This window comes from Phoxinus phoxinus, assembly GCF_949152265.1.
Source record: "Phoxinus phoxinus genome assembly, chromosome: 12".
NCBI classification, from domain to species: Eukaryota; Metazoa; Chordata; class Actinopteri; order Cypriniformes; family Leuciscidae; genus Phoxinus; species Phoxinus phoxinus.
Genome location: NC_136887.1, coordinates 8,426,722 through 8,443,901, shown reverse-complemented (window position 1 = coordinate 8,443,901; position 17,180 = coordinate 8,426,722). Strand labels below are relative to the sequence as shown.

At 41.8% G+C, this 17,180-nt stretch overlaps 1 protein-coding gene across 3 annotated transcripts; it reads left to right on the top strand.

The window, feature by feature from the left end:
* Window positions 1-4,338: 4,338 nt before the first annotated feature.
* sybl1 (synaptobrevin-like 1) lies at window positions 4,339-16,888 on the top strand. Of its 3 annotated transcripts, none has more exons than XM_079630759.1 (9): window positions 4,339-4,438; window positions 7,792-7,877; window positions 9,145-9,315; window positions 9,394-9,451; window positions 9,527-9,664; window positions 13,359-13,449; window positions 13,530-13,597; window positions 13,689-13,781; window positions 16,483-16,888. In XM_079630759.1, the coding sequence occupies exons 3-9, from the start codon at window positions 9,170-9,172 to the stop codon at window positions 16,549-16,551; spliced, it is 663 nt and encodes a 220-aa protein (XP_079486885.1). In that variant the 5' UTR covers window positions 4,339-4,438; window positions 7,792-7,877; window positions 9,145-9,169; the 3' UTR covers window positions 16,552-16,888. The 3 variants fall into 3 exon arrangements, with proteins under 3 accessions (XP_079486885.1, XP_079486883.1, XP_079486884.1); XM_079630758.1 differs by lacking the exon at window positions 4,339-4,438 and adding an exon at window positions 7,654-7,704; XM_079630757.1 differs by lacking the exon at window positions 4,339-4,438 and having other exon boundaries at window positions 7,647-7,877.
* Window positions 16,889-17,180: the final 292 nt, after the last annotated feature.

Here is a 17,180-nt window from a genome sequence, read left to right as displayed (position 1 = left end):
TGCCCATATTTGGTTCACAGTGCCTGTCAGTGTGAGAGGAATGGTAGAGTCCCAGATGTGGTTTTCTTTAATTCTTTAATTACTCTTTCCACCACAGTCCTTGTGACGGGCTATTGAATGTGTACGTTTCGTCTCCTCTTTTGTAAATTGGGCTGCTCTTTTGAATGAAGGGATAACTAGTCTGGCTCCCACATTCTCAAGCAGTCGCTCTATGGTAAAGCCTTTATCTGCCAGACAACAGTCTCAGCAGTTCCAAAAGTCCAGACGGTTTAGTTATATCCCTGTCTGTGATGGATCCAGTGAACAGCTGTGAAACAAGGGTTATGGCCCCACGTGGAGCAACACCAACCAAGCCTTTGAAGGTAGGGTATTTTTTATAATGTGAAAACATCTCCGACTGTAGTGTAAGTGCTGTGGGGTTTTCACATCTGATCTCAGGACAGTCCAAAATAACACAGACATCTGGGCAGTACTTCTTCAATTTTGCTGGCATGATTGCTCTGACTTGCTCTTTGGTCATCCAAATAGGCAAGGACCCCAAAACAAGGCACAGAAAATTTGCCCATGTTATGATAACTCGACTGACCGTTGTCGTACTCACATTGAAGATATCTGCCAAGACCTTCTCTCGTAGACCTGCAGACACGCAACAGCAATTCGCCTTTGGCGAAGCCACGCCCTAGAATGTAGATTGACCAATCACAGCGTTTAACAGCGTTTAGATTGACCAATTAACCTTACTGTGAAGTTATACTAGTTAGACAGTTTTATGCTGTTTAGGTTATGATATCGGTTCTCTGCCCTAATTGTTGATACGCTAGCACACGCTGCTATTAATAAATACAACTTTATACTCGCGTAGTCCGTTTGCTTTGTAATAACGATTATAGAAGTGAATAGAGACCTAACATTACCCAGCTTTGCATGAACAGTGTTGCTCCTGATATTGTTAGTCCCAGCCTCCGTCTCGATTAGGATAAGCGGTGGTTAATTTTTTGACTGTGACCGTTATGCTTTTGCCTCTATTTGGCTTGTTGTTGCTTGCGTTTCACCGGTATGTCTTGAATATAGCCTTCGAACGCACACTGCAGCCCCGTTTGCCTACTTCTATCGGACACTTTATTTGCTGCTTTATAAAAGTTTGACAACATTTCAGCAGGAAGAGCCGTCACAGCATAAGCCATGTTGATACCAAACCAGAGCCCAGATGAAGTTGTCGGAGGTAGCAACAGTAACTAAGGGGGGCGGGGCTTAGCCAAAGGTGAATAAAGGAAAAACTCATCAATAAGCTGAAGCTTTCTGTTAGGGCCTGGTCCTGGAACCGTCTCTAGGCCATGTCTCTGTGCCATAGACCAATACACAAGGTTCGATGCTGATGCTTCTATTGATGCCCAGAAAGTCCTGAAAACCTTCTCTGAGGGAAAGCGTGTGTAAAATCGGAAGTCGTCATCCGAGAGACAAAATCGATTTATTTGAATGCGGGAGACAGACACATCTCGCACTTCAGCCTCCAACTCTCTAATTCTCTCTGCTGCAGCATCTAAACAAACTCGGAGGTGTTGAGTAGTCATGGTCTGTGGGTGGGACGGGTCCGTAATAGACTACAGGCTGTTCACCACTGATCTCTGATTCACTTCAATATTGGCGCTTTAACGGTACCTCATCTAGTACATTGGGTCGTTTTTGGCGAACACTCCCCCAGTTGTTCCACTCGAACCTGGACGGTATAACTCCACGTTTCAAGCGTTTACAATTGGCTGTTGACGAGTAGTCAGATTCTGTGTAGTGATGGGTCGTTCGCGAATGAGCCGGATCTAAGAGCCGGCTCTTTTAGGTGAACGACGGGAGCTGGCTCGCATATCTGAAGAGCCGACTCTATTTAAAAATATATAGCCTATAGAAATTAAATCATTATGTAATAAAGAAATAATAAATTATTTTAATTTTATTTAAAATAATTGACTAATTCAAAGAAACACAACAAAATAATTAGGCTATCGGCCTAAAGGCGCACACACATTCGTTTCGACTGTCTGATCAGCCTCACACTCTGTTCCTGTCAATCAAACACGCGATGTCAACCAATTATACTGCATGAGGGAGGGCCGAGCACGCACGCACACACACACACACTATATGCGGATAAACCGCTGATCGGGCGGATGGCGTGACAAAAAATAATATTTTAATTCAATTTGGGCGGGTGGCGGTTAAACCAATCAAATGAAGAAAGTTTGCCACTAAGCAAACTTGCAAGCTATGAGCCGAGCTGTCAGGAGGAGGCCTAAACGTCTCGTAGATGAGACTGACAGGGTTATTTTGTTTCGATATTAGTTATATTTTAAAACAACCAGTCATTGTAGCCTACCACTTGTGGAACATTTAAAAGAGAGGCAGATTATGGATATAACTCAGAAATGACATCGGGCAATGGCAGCGCAAGATGTTCAGAAGAACGTGAGCTAACTTCTACAAGCTCAAAAACATCCACATAAAAAAAAGGAAGGTAGGCCTAGGCCTAAGAAAAATTATCGGAAAACTTTGCACATTAATTAGATGTGCAAGGCAAGCAGGCAATTTTTCGGGTTGTTATGGACAATAAAAAATGTGAATATTCACGTTGCACTGTTGTGCGGTGGACTTTCAGGGAGTTAAAACGTTTATTTTTTAAAGAGCCGTTTGTGAGTCAAAAGAGCCGGCTCATTTCAGTGAGCTGAGTCAAATGAGCCGGCTCACGAAAAAGAGCCGGATTGCCCATCACTAATTCTGTGAAGTGTTTCCCGCATACGTACGTAACTTTACTCCCTTTTAAAACTGCTAAACTTTTGCCTTCATCCCGCCGAATAGCATGGATCCACATTTTCTTCGCTTTTTCATCAGTTGGAAAAGAATGGAAACTGAGATACGGCTGTTTAGTATATTAGAACATTTAGGAACGCAACAACAATTCCTCTCTGTGCTCGCCGCCATTGCTACAGACTAGACCAGAAGTCGGTTTACGCTACTATTCGCCATTGGAAGTGACGACACGCGCACTGTGATAAAGGCCTATAGGAAAGCAATGGATCGCAATGACAGTTCGGATGCTGAGGAAATTGTAGCCTAAATGTTTAATCGTATGACAGACCTCAGCCATATAATTATGAGCCTGCTATGTGGCCAAGAGAGCAGGATTCGACAAAACAACAGTCAGAGGAGACACTATTGGCGCTTTTCCACTGCATGGTACGGTACGACTCGGTTCGGTAGGGCTCATTTATGGCACATTTCCACTGCATGGTACGGTACGGCACGGCTCGCTTCGGCTCGCTTTAAATGGTACCACCTCTGTTGAGGTTCCAAGCGCACCGTACCGATACTAAATGTGACGTGAAAACACTGCAGATCACTGATTGGTCAGACAGAATCGTCACTTCAGCGTCATTGTATTTGCGACACGAGACACTTAACCCGCTAGATTTAAATAGCCAGACAACAGCCAACGCGGTAGCACCTGTTTTTAGAGTATTTAGTTGACAAAATAAGTAAAAAAAAATCAAACAAGAAATGGCTGAATCGTGGTCAGTGGACGAGGTGCAGACTTTCCTCTCGTTGGTTGCCGAGGAGCGGATCTAGCGAGAGCTGGATGGGGCAACACGGAATGAAAAAGTGTTCCAAGAAGTAGCACAGCTCTTAGCCGCACACGGCTACCATCGGACCTACAACTATTAACGATCAGTCCCGCCCACTTTGAAGCGGTACTAACTGCAGTGGAAAAGCAACCGAGCTAAAGCGAACCGAACCGTACCGAGTCGAGTCGTACCACGCAGTGGAAAAGCGAAGCGAGCCGAACCGTTCCGCGCCGAGTCGAACCGTACCGAGCCGAACCGAGCCGTACCATGCAGTGGAAAAGCGCCAATTGAGTTGTGGTGTGAGGAGAACAGGGCAAGGGTCTCGGTGAGAGACCAGTGTTAGCTTATAGATATGTCCATGTTAGCCGACGATAGCCTATGTATAACACTAACAATATTGTAGAGATTTTTATCATGTATCAGGCAATAGCAAAGCTAGTATTTAGATCCTTACCCATGGACGCGGGAACTAGACCTGCAGCACCCCCTGTTGGCTCTGCAGCACCCCCTTTGGCAAACTGTGATGACAATAAAATGATAGCTTATAAATATTTCTGGTTGTTGTTTCTGTTCCACGACATTTTGTTTCACGTTTGGTGTGTGGGATGAAGAGATGGATAATTTTAGTTATTATTTAATTAAAAATTATTTAATTTATCTTCAGTGTGTAGTATTAGCCAATCAGATGTGCCTTGACGCGCCTACGCAGCACGCACACTCACGGCCCACACACAAGTTGCGCAACTAACTACTACGAGCAGGACAAGCTACTGTAGTTCCCGCCGGCGAACTTCCCGGTACCTTTGGTGTACCGAAATCATCGTAAGGTAGAGACACGGTGTCTTACATCTCTGCGTCTTTTTCCTGCCGCCATGCAGGCCCAGATTTATATAAAGGATCGTTAAGCGTTTAAGAATGTCCCTCGGATAAGACAGATTTGCATAGTCTGTTACTTTTTTGTCTGTTACTTTGTGGCACTTAGGCCTTTTTTTTGGCCGTTATGCGGTTTATGAACACTTAATCTACTTGTGGTTGTTTTAAAATAAACATTCCTGCGCGACAGAAATCCATGTCCGCGCGCGTCTGTGCATGTTTCCTAGCGACTGCAGCGCGCGCACATCTGAGCACACCGAAACGCTATTGAGCTATGAAAACATGACGAAACAAAAGTTTGTACATAATACAAATAAACGTATTTTTATTCATTATTTGCTCCTATTGTATTCCAATTTTTTGGCCTTCAAACACCTTAGAATGCACATATGTAGGTCCGAGAAATCCAAAATTTCTCCGGGGAGCATGCCCCCGAACCCCCCTAAGCTGCCTAACGACCCACCCTGTTTTATAAACAAACGCCCCTGCCTGCAGAACTGTATAGCACGGGGAATAAACTGTACTGTCTTTGATTGTGTGTCAGTATCCCCACCCCGCCGCCAGCACCCCCTGTCGAAAATGACTTCCCGCGCGCCTTTACCTGCATGTTTTGTGTATGTCAGCCATTAGGAGACAGTTTCCAGAGGAAGAGGGACTTTATTAAAGGGGTGGTAAAGTATGATTTAACTTTTCTAACTTTAGTGTGTAATGTTGCCGTTTGAGCATAAACAACATCTGCAAAGTTACAACGCTCAAAGTTCAAAGCAAAAGAAGATATTTGCTTTTAAAGAAAAGGACTACAACAAACGGCTGGTAGGAACTACACGACATTCCTCCTGGGTTAGTGACATCAGCAAGCCTAAAATGTACACAAGCCCCGCCCCCTGAACACACAGTCCATGTTGAGAACAGGAAGAGTTGTTGTAGTCGAGTACATTTGTGAGTCAGCTCAAACTTTAGCATCCATCTTTTCACATGCAATAGAAAGTCACTCTGTGTGCATCTCACAGCAGTTCCTATACGAGCGACTTATAGATTACCATGACAGAATATCCTAATTGAAGATAGTTAACTCCACATCAGCAACATAAATTCATCAACTAACCGTTCAGAGACGTCCTGTTGCTTCTACATGTTGTCACTTCTTCTTGAGTCTCTCCATCTTTGTCTGACTCCGTTTTAACATTAAAGGCAGAACAGTTTCTGTAATTTTAGTGTGTCTGCGTGAGGTAATCGCAGCTGCTAACACACGTGAGCTCTTGAAACCCCGCCCTCTGCAGCAGCTCATTTGCATTTAAAGGGCCAGGCACAAAACGGTGCGTTTTTGCAAACCCTCAAAAAGTGACAACTTTAACATGCTATATTAAAATATCTGTGGTGTATTTTGTGCTAAAACTTCACACACACACACACTGGGGACATCAGATATTTATTTTACATCTTGTGAAAATGGCATTTTACGGTAAATGCCAATGCCGGGACGGTGAAGCAGCCGGGACGGTGAAGGAGCAGCCGGGATGGTGAAGGAGCCGGGACGGTGAAGGAGCCGGGACGGTGAAGGAGCCGGGACGGTGAAGGAGCCGGGACGGTGAAGGGGCCGGGACGGTGAAGGGGCCGGGACGGTGAAGGAGTCGGGACGGTGAAGGGGCCGGGACGGTGAAGGGGCCGGGACGGTGAAGGAGTCGGGACAGTGAAGGAGCGGGACAGTGAAGGAGCCGGGACAGTGAAGGAGCGGGACAGTGAAGGAGTCGGGACAGTGAAGGAGCGGGACGGTGAAGGAGTCGGGACGGTGAAGGAGCCGGGACGGTGAAGGAGCCGGGACGGTGAAGGAGCGGGACGGTGAAGGAGCCGGGACGGTGAAGGAGTCGGGACGGTGAAGGAGCCGGGACGGTGAAGGAGTCGGGACGGTGAAGGGGCCGGGACGGTGAAGGGGCCGGGACAGTGAAGGAGCCGGGACAGTGAAGGAGCGGGACAGTGAAGGAGTCGGGACAGTGAAGGAGCCGGGACAGTGAAGGAGCCGGGACAGTGAAGGAGCCGGGACAGTGAAGGAGCGGGACAGTGAAGGACAGGGTGCACCGAAGGAACCGCACCAGCACGGAGTCTCAATTGGTTCTTGCTTCAGCACCCCATGTTGAACTCCATCATATCGACGGTATTATAATCATTCGGTTTAAAGTGAATGTACACACTACCGTGTTTTTCAAACCAGATGCAGAAGTGAAGTCCCGTCTCTTACAAAACGCACCCAAGCATGAAAGATAGCACCATCCTTTTTCTTGTTCTGAAACCTGTGGACTCAATGTCCTGACAGGCCATAATTCACAATAACTTACCGCGACAATGATTAATTGAAATACAATTATCACCGAAAACACACTGAATCACGACCGCTCCTACTGAATACCATCCTACTCTGCTCTGAGCAAACACAGAGCCCGGCAAACAACTCCCTCGCGTGACGTAATATGACGCCATGTTGAAAAAAAACGTTTTCTACTAAATTTGTGCCCTTATGTCTTGCAAAACTATTTTAAATCCTGCATTAACTTTTCATATAATATTTTCATACAAGGTTATATATTAATACAAAATAATAATACAAAACTGCAATATGCCCTTTAAGTATAGGAAGTTGCTAGTAGCTAAATATACAGTTAAATATGTCCCATAGGTTACCTCTGGGCACTTATTCATATTGTATACCCACGTTAACAATGATGATGGATGGGACATGACACCGTCTGATCGTGGTATAAAGTTTTCTTCGTGCTCCCAATTTAAAACATTTACGGCATTAACGTTATTTGTCTTTCGCTAAAGTTATATAGCTAGCTATAATTAACTACTATGCTCCAGACAAATAGCTACCAGATGTCTTGTCAGTTTAGCGGAAGTCGGATGACAAAATGAGGAAGAGCAAAGTATTAAAAGTGGGCGGGGCGCAATAAGGTGAATAGAAAAAAAAATACTAGGGAAGTCAATGGGGCCCATCCACTGTTTGGTTACAGACATTCTTCAAAATATCTTCTTTTGTGTTCAGCAGAAGAAAGAAACTCATACAGGTTTGGAACAACTTGAGGTGTAGCCAGCCTACATGATGACTGATTTTTTTTTTTTTTTTTTTGGGTGAGCTATACCTTTAAAGAACCCTGTCACGCGCGTGTGACGCAACGCGGAAATATTTTCGTGGTCGCACGTTTGTGACGTATCGCGGAAACCAGTTACGTTTGTTTCATTTCTGTATTTACTTAGACTGCTGTTATTCTGAACAGTATCAGTTGTTTATGTTTTCAACCATGTTTGTCAGGCAATGAAACTACTGTTTATGGCCACTTCCGTTTAAAGACATCAAAGAGCGGAGCGCGAGCGGCTGTTTGATCATCAGAATATCAGGTAACTTGCACAAAAGATCATCGATTGGTTGATCATGTCATCAAATCAATTTATCTAATCCACAGTCATTTTATTATCAGACTAATCTCATGCTGGAAATGGTATTTTATGATTTCTCATTGTTTGATTTCCTAATAAGTGGCCCGACGATTGACGACAGCTCTCGGTGTACGTTAACGTTAGTTCGGTTACTAACTTCAGCTGATGACAAAAAGACACACTTTACATATGACATTTGACATTTACACATGCATGTTGTCATTAACTATGTCAGATAGATTTTAAGTCAGATAAACTAAAAGCTCACGAAGACAGATGTTACACATATGTTGGTCAATGTAAGTTAAATAAATGAATGAATTCATATAACTAACTTACTGCACTTGTACAAATGTCAAAACATCCAGAATGAACTAGACTTTCCATCACGACGACAGGCTTGAACAGTAAAATATGATTCTATGTAAACACAGGGGCAAAAATACAAAGATCCTTTGAAAAATACATACTAAGGCGTAATATAATAAGCTTCAAGCGCCAAAGTGACACTTTATAATGATTTAATAATGAAATAAATAAATCAAACTAATAAAATAGTTTTACTGTTGAAAAACACTCAGATGTAGTTGGCATAATGTTTTATTAGCAATCGAGTCTCTTTATTTTCTCTGCAATTTTCGTTTAGTATACACGATGTAGAATATCAAACTGTCAGTCTGTCAATTGTATTCTTTTGAATTATGATTGTCAAGTCCTGCATGAATTTAACAGTTAGTGTTCCATGTCTTACATGAAGATCTGAACCATCAACACTGCTGTACTCAAGCATGTGACTGGTCGAGCAAAATTTGACATTTAAGTAGATGTATGTGTAAGTATAAGTATCTCCCAAAATGGTAAAATTATTTGGTTGTCTTGATGACAAACCTTTTGTTGCGATCAGCCACCATGGCTGTTTTTTTGTTTTAGGTTTTCCCTAAGGCCACAAATTTACACCAATGATCATATTTAACCTACAAAAATCAGGGATTTTTTTAAAGGTAAATACAAATATTTTGCATTCAAAATCAATGTGCCTCTTCAGACTGAGTGGGCACAGCACTTGACAGGAGGTCAAGTATATGTAAATATGTGTAAATATATGTATACACATATGTAAATGTGTAGTATTGAAACAGAAGCACTCTCAGAAATGCTCTCTGCCTTTTTCAGCTCTACAGTATATCGTGTGAATTGTCTCACATGTGTGTGTTTGTGAACCGTTCAGTGTTGGATCAGGTTTATTTGCGGTGATGGCTATCCTGTTTGCGGTGGTGGCTCGAGGGTCGACCGTTCTGGCTAAACATGCGTGCTTCTCTGGCAACTTTCTGGAGGTGACGGAACAGATTCTGGCCAAAATCCCATCGGAAAACAACAAACTCACGTATTCTCACGCCAGGTACGACTGACATGTGCTGCTCGGCTGTGAATGTTTAGTGACGCGTGTCTGCTCTGATGCGCTTCTGTTGTTTTCCAGCTATCTCTTCCACTACATCTGCCACGAGAGGATCATCTATCTGTGCATCACCGATGACGTAAGTGTGTCTGCCTCGTGAGCTGTGTTTCTCTGCGGCTGCACTCACACACTGAGCTGTCCGTCTCTCTTGCAGGAGTTTGAGCGCTCCCGTGCGTTCGGCTTCCTCAATGAGGTGAAGAAGAGATTTCAGACCACCTACGGCTCGCGAGCTCAGACCGCGCTGCCCTACGCCATGAACAGTGAGTTTTCCAGCACGCTGGCTGCACAAATGGTACGTGCGTCTGCCGTATTTGTAAACACAATTGCCTGTTCATACTCTCTTATGTTTGTCTGTGTGGTAAGACACAAAATGAGGTTTATCTGATCAACAGTGTTGCCAAACTCTTCCCTCTGAAAAGCTCTAGAACCCCCCTCAAAAGGCTCAGTATTTCACAAAAACATCCTACATGTACAGATAAACAGAGCCTTACTGGTGCATTAGCTGGACAGTTCAAGAACCGTTACCTCTTATGTAATTTCTTAGCATAAAGAATGAGTTTGCAGGATGTTGCGAAAAGCTTTTGTCGCCATTCTCCTGGTGATCGGAAGTGCGCAGCTTCTGTCAACCAACAGCTGCGAAAGGCTGGGTCTCTTACTCTGTCTGTTGATGCTGTTGCCTTGGAGTTTCAAAGCAAATAAAAAAAAATCTTGGTGTCATATTTGATGCCACGCTGTCATTTGAGCCTTTTGTGCAGAATACGGTGAAGACATCCTTTTTTCACCTCAGGAATATAGCACGTTTACGTCCTATGTTGTCCTTCTCAGTTGCTGAGAGGTTGATCAACTCTTTCAACGTCTTTTCTCGTGTTGAGAACTGTCTTCTAGCTGGGGTATCTAAATCCTCAATTGACAAACTTCAATATTTACAAAATTCGTGTGCTAGAGTTTTGTCTGGGGTCAGCGCTAGTAATCATATTACCCCTGTCTTAGAGTCTTTGCACTGGCTCCCTGTCAGGTACCGTATTGATGTTAGCATATACTGTATTTTCCGGACTATACTGTGTCGCTCCGGAGTATAAGTAAAAAAATGTGTCATGAAGAGGAAAAAAACATATAAGACGCATTTATTTAGAAATTTATTTCACAAAATCCAAGACCAAGAACACACATTTAGCATAAGCCAGCAAGTCCAACAAGTTACCGGTAAGCAAGTTCACCAAGCTCCCGATCTCATCACACAACACTGAATCCATTGAGTTCTTCCTCTGTGTCGCTTCTGAACAACTCCGCTAACTAGAGCGCCCTCTCGCGGCTGTAGACGGTAATGCTTTCTCTTGGTTCATCTCAGTCAGTATGAATTCATTTTGATATATAAGTCGCACCTGACTATAAGTCGCAGGACCAGCCAAAATATGAAAAAAAGTGTGACTTATAGTCCGGAAAATACGGTAAGGCTTTGCATAATTTGGCTCCTCAGGACTTGACTGATCTATTAATGCCTTGCACACCACGTCGTAATCTGCGTTCCTCTCACTCAGAGTGGTCTCTTGTCTCTTGGTTGTTCCCAAGACACGGCTTCGTTCTTGTGGTGATAGAGCATTTTCTTCCTGTGCTCCTAAGCTTTGAATTCTCTCCCGGCTGACATCAGGGACGCAAATACATTAGGGACTTTTAAATCTCTTCTCTAAACATTCTGTTTTAGGATTGCTTTTACTTGATTATTCATTTTATTTTTTATTTTTGTATTTAAAGTGTGTTGTTTTCTGTGTTGTTATGTTTGCCTGTAAAGTGCTTTGAGAAAGCAACTTTTTTAGGCGCTATATAAAATAGATGTATTATTATTACTCAGAAAAGCTGCTCTTGATTTTATCTGGATGCTTCGAAATGATCAAATGTGCAGCAAAACATACCAAATTTATTTAAATAAAGCCCAAATTTTATTAAGCAGTTTTATTTTAATTCTAGGTTTTCCATTTTCTGCATTCTCTTTTAATGGTTTAAATGGTAAATGATTTAAATTTGAATCACCAAAAAAAACAAGTTTAATCAATTGAGTTTATTAAAGCATTATCAATGTAATTATTAAAGTCTGAACAATAAAAGGGCCGTATGAAATCTGTTTTATTTTATTTTTAATAGCATCATAACAACTGAACGTCCATGAAACATCAGTCATTTTTAAACAATGGCACTTAAAAATAACAACTAAAATGTTTTTGCAACCATGTATAAATGAAAATGCATATTTTTTTATATTAAAGAAAATCGGTATGAGCTTGGACTTCATCGTTAAGTTGTGTTTCTGTAAAAAAGACTAACAATAATGAGGTCCAAGGTTAAGAATACACTAAAGGTTACTTAAATGTGGTCACAACGCCATGGTCATTAAGGCGCAACCCAAATTTTTAGGAATTTGACTGGAGACAATCCGCCATGTTTATATCCTTGTTATATAGTATCAGCACCACAGAAACATTACCGATGTCTCCATAGACTGAAGACACAGTGGATGAAGTTTATTTATGAAGGAAATGTGCCTAAGAAATTATGTAAAGTTTTATATGTTTGTGCAAATCCCTTTACGCCGGACTGCTTCGCAAACAGCGTCAGTTCAGCGATTTATATATGACCATGACAGAGCATGCTAATCGATAAGTTGAATCAACTCCAGGTGCAGACTAAAAGTTGTAACTTCTTCCTGAGTCTCTCCATTATTGTCTGACTCTGGTTCAAACATGTAAAGCTGAACTCCACTACTGATCATTTCTGACATTTTGGCTGCGGGAGATTTTGTTGTTGCCGGAGAATCCGAAGCACGAGCTGTAAAGGCTTCGCCCTCTTCTGGAAAGTTACAAAAATTTACACACGCACAAAAACTGCATATTTTTGTTCACACACAAATAGGGGCAAATTGGACATGCTATAAAAAATTATCTGTGGAGTATTTTGAGTTGAAACTTCACAGACACACACCAAAGACTTAAATGATTTATTGTAAAAAGGGGCATAATATGTCCCCTTTAAGGTTACAGAAAGTAAAGTAACCATGGTAAATACACAATACTAACATGAACTGTTAATAAAACATATTCATCCTGATGTCCATAAAAAATCCTGATGAATAGGATGAGCATCATACCGGCATGCAAACCCGCGACGTACCAGCTACATAATATATTTTTGATATACTTTTTGGTAATTTCATGACTTAGTAATTGACAACGTAACTAAGACGTTGCATGTTCGTAATTTTGCTTTTTATATATAGTGAATTGTGCGCAGAATAACGTCTGACAAGACAGGAAAGTTAGTTTTTCTGAGGTGAGAGACTTTTTATTTTGTAACAAGATTAGAATAAATTAGAACAATGACACTGATATATAGCCGGACAACATGTCATCTCATCTGAGCAGATTCTGAATCAGTACAATGCATTTTTCTCAGGCACTGCGTCTGACAGAAGAGTCAACAACTTTGTCATGGTCATCTTTCAAAATAAAAGTTTCGCATCAGAAAAACATTTAGAATTACGTTTTTTTGCTATGATTGTTGTTTCTTCGACTTCACACTCCACGACCCGCTCAAAAACAAGCCACCAGTTGAGAAACCCTGCTCTGAACTACTGTTGATATGTGTCATGTAGGTTTAGAATTAAGAGGCATGTGATGGTGTTGAGCTTTAGCTTAGATCTTATTCAATACTTTTCACATGACTGTGTTAAGTAATAATTAGAGAAAAGTGTATCCTATGAAAAAAATGTCAAGTATGCATTTAGCAGACACCTTTGAATTTTCAGTAAACCAAAGAAAACCTGGAGTAACCCGGCTTCAGTGACACTGATATCCAGTAGAAACAAAGAGACTCTTCATCCTCATGTCATTCTATGCATTTCTCTGTCTTCTGTAGAACTCATTTCTGAGCAGCTATGCCCAGAACAATATGTTTTGCCATGTATTGACATGCATGTGTTTTGCTGTTATTGTTAGAAACATCACTCAGATCCCAAAGGCTCAGACAGACTGACGGAAACACAGATGCACGTAGATGACTTGAAAGGCATTATGGTCCGGAACATTGGTGAGACTGAGTCACTTGAATCACTTTTATAAATGTCAGTGAACGTTTGAGTGAACATGTGCTGTATTGTGCTATTGTAGATCTCGTAGCTCAGAGAGGAGAGAGGCTCGAACTGCTCATCGATAAAACTGAGAATTTGATGGATTCTGTGAGTTCTGGGTTTATGTCCTGTTTGAAACACATTTGTTTATGTCACTGTATAATATGCGTGCTGATGAATGTTTCTCTCGTCTGTGCAGTCTGTCACCTTTAAAACAACAAGCCGTAACCTGGCCCACGCCATGTGTATGAAGAACATGAAGTTAACGGTCATTATCGTAATAGTCGTGCTGGTAAGTTCTGGAGCGGACTGTAGGTTTATTGTCAGTACGTCTCACTGCAGTAATGGGCAAGCCCAAGAGCGACACTGCAATAACTATATAGCCAAACACTATATAGTCAGATTTACTGGTGTTGGAAAAACTAATGTCAGGATTTACTAAAGACAAGAAGTGAGAAATTAGTACTGAAAAGGTATGGACATGATTATTATTGCACATGCATTTTTAGGACTTTCCCTTTCAGGCGCAAAATTTACGGGAGGAGAATATTTAAATGAATCATGCAACGTAATTTACTAAGGTTTGCGCTCGTCTGTTTTTTGCGCCATTATTTACCGCACCAAAAAAGCATGTCTTAAGGCCCTTGCACAATTTTTCGCACGTTAAAAAATAAATACGACCTCACGTTATGTCAATCAAACAATCAGAAACGGGTTTGATTTTCTGCGTTTTTCGCATCCGTAACAAGCAGTTTGAATGGTGCTTTGACAATTCAGAGCCTCCGAATCACAAATACGAAAAAACGCATACGAAAATTTCGGACTCAGTGTGCAATGGCCTTTAAACCGGACGCTATTTTGCACTGCTCTTGGTAAATTATGTTGTTCATTATGAAATCGGTCCGGCTGCGTCTGTGTTCTTTAATTTGCGTCAGTAGATCACGAGCAGAACGACTCCCATCTGTGCTTTTATGGAGTTGCGCGCTCAAGATAATTTGCCCTGTTTAGTAAATCTGATCTCAATCTGGATGTTTTTTCTTCTGAAATTGTGTAGAAGACTGATTTTTCTCCCCATTTAAACTAAATTAATTCCAAAATGTTTAATGCAATAAAAAATAATAAAAGTTCAAAATAATCAAGACATGTTCTCCACACTGTTTCACTAAACCAGGGGTAGGCAAGTGCTGTCCTGCAGAGTTTAGCTCCAATCCTGAGCAAACACACCTGAACAAGCTAATCAGTGTCTTCAGGATCACTCGGGGTCTGTTTACACAACACCGTTTTTAACTAAAAACGTAAAAACCTTATGCGTTTTGGCCGTTCGTTTCCTCGACAAAGGCGTTTTGGGTCCCTGAAAACGTAAACTTTTTAAAACTTTGCAAGCTTTTGAAAACGGTCTTCGTGTAAACAACAAAAACGCGAATCTCTGAAGACGATGACGTCATGCACATGCATATTACGTGTTCAGTCTATAGTGTTTCATCGCCATCTACTGACCTGGCAGCAGAATACACCGTTTTTAGCCGTTTTCACGGATCCGTGTGAATGGCGATTGTTTTGACAATGGTGTTGTCTGTACGTGGAAAACTCAAAGGACAAACCTCTCTGTTTTAAACATATCGTTGTGGTGTAAACGTACCCTGAGGCTTCAGGCAGGTGAGGGTTTTTCAGCTAAACTCTGCAGGACTGCTGCTCTCTAGGACCGAACTTGCCTACCCCTGCACTAAATGAACCTTAGAAAGACTGATATGTAATGATACTTCTGCCAGACAGATAGTCTGCCCCAAATACATGCCAGTGTTTGAGCTGTTGTTCTGAACTTGCTCTGTCATGCTGGTCAGATTACGCAAGAACCGCAATGTTTTAATGTTGCCAGGAAGCTGCACTGCATTCGTTTTACTGGACAGAGACAACTATAAGCAAGCTATACATTCAAAACAGATTATAATAGCAAAAGTTTGACATATTACTGTATTACATTTTTGTTCCAAATTGTCCCTAAACTGTGTAAATGAATGTCCAGTACAAAGAGGATTCATACCTGTCCTCAGTATTAATACCTGTCCTCAGTATTAATACCTGTCCTCAGTATTAATACCTGTCCTCAGTATTAATACCTGTCCTCAGTATTAATACCTGTCCTCAGTATTCATACCTGTCCCCAGTATTCATACCTGTCCTCAGTATTCATACCTGTCCTCAGTATTCATACCTGTCCTCAGTATTCATACCTGTCCTCAGTATTCATACCTGTCCTCGGTATTCATACCTGTCCCCAGTATGAATACCTGTCCTCAGTATTCATACCTGTCCTCGGTATTCATACCTGTCCTCGGTATTCATACCTGTCCTCGGTATTCATACCTGTCCTCGGTATTAATACCTGTCCTCAGTATTTATACCTGTCCCCAATATTCATACCTGTCCTCGGTATTCATACCTGTCCTCTGTATTAATACCTGTCCTCGGTATTCATACCTGTCCTCGGTATTCATACCTGTCCTCGGTATTCATACCTGTCCTCGGTATTCATACCTGTCCTCGGTATTAATACCTGTCCTCGGTATTAATACCTGTCCTCGGTATTCATACCTGTCCTCGGTATTCATACCTGTCCTCCGTATTAATACCTGTCCTCGGTATTCATCCTGTCCTCGGTATTAATACCTGTCCTCGGTATTCATCCTGTCCTCTGTATTCATACCTGTCCTCCGTATTAATACCTGTCCTCGGTATTCATCCTGTCCTCTGTATTAATACCTGTCCTCGGTATTAATACCTGTCTCCGGTATTAATTAATATAAATGTCCTCAGTACTGCTCATTGGCTTTTAGCGAATTTCTGTGGAATCATTCGTGCATTTTGACATGCTGTGGTGAAAATTTTGTAACGTTTATTAATAAAAAGCTTCAGCTGCATGTGAGGAGGCCAGACGTACAGTAGACAGTGATTTTAGTAAATGATGTTCCTCTGGTTTTGTCTTGTCGTGTCAGGTGGTGCTGTATTGTATCGTGACGGCTGCCTGTGGAGGACTCAGCTGGCCCAGCTGTCGGAAGCAGTAGAAACCTTTAGTATGCAAGACCACTCATTCTGCCAACTCACCTCAGAGACTTACAAACACAGGACGGCACTAACCTCCGGCAGTGTTTCCTGTGCGGTTACAAACGATACATCATTGTCTTTTCACCTTGATGCTAACTGTCTAGTTTTGATTCTTTGAGTTCTTTTCACAGTGTTTTAATGCAGGTCAGAAAGATGGGGAGTTTAAAGGAGTCGTCCACCAATAAGTGAATATTCTGTCGTCATTCTTTTTTCCGGGAAACACAGGTGTTAATTCACGCTGCGCATCATCAGTACTATACTACCAAAGTAGAAGGGGATTTATTCTGGTAAGTTAAAGTGCCATAAAAGTTGTCCATATTACTCATGCGGTGTTTTCTGAAGCCATATAATCGCTTTGTGTGACGACCAAAATTATAGTCATTATTGACAGATCTTCCCCTGTTGCATCTTGAAGATTCTTCACATCCCAGTCTGTCATTTTACATGCGGGACGCATCTGAAGCCACCATTTTGAGGATTTTTTGGGTTTGTTTTTGGGTATTATTATTTAAGTGCAAATTAGCTATATTTGATAACTTAAATATTGAAGTACAGTTGGGTTTGTTCCTCACACGAAGCTATTGTATGG

Excerpts from the sequence above, each read along its gene's own strand:
- sybl1 (XM_079630759.1), top strand. The coding sequence starts at position 9,170 with ATGGCTATCCTGTTTGCGGTGGTGGCTCGAGGGTCGACCGTTCTGGCT. Across the intron at positions 9,452-9,526 it reads ATCTGTGCATCACCGATGAC|GAGTTTGAGCGCTCCCGTGC; the intron begins GTAAGTGTGTCT and ends TCTCTCTTGCAG. Across the intron at positions 13,782-16,482 it reads TTATCGTAATAGTCGTGCTG|GTGGTGCTGTATTGTATCGT; the intron begins GTAAGTTCTGGA and ends TTGTCGTGTCAG.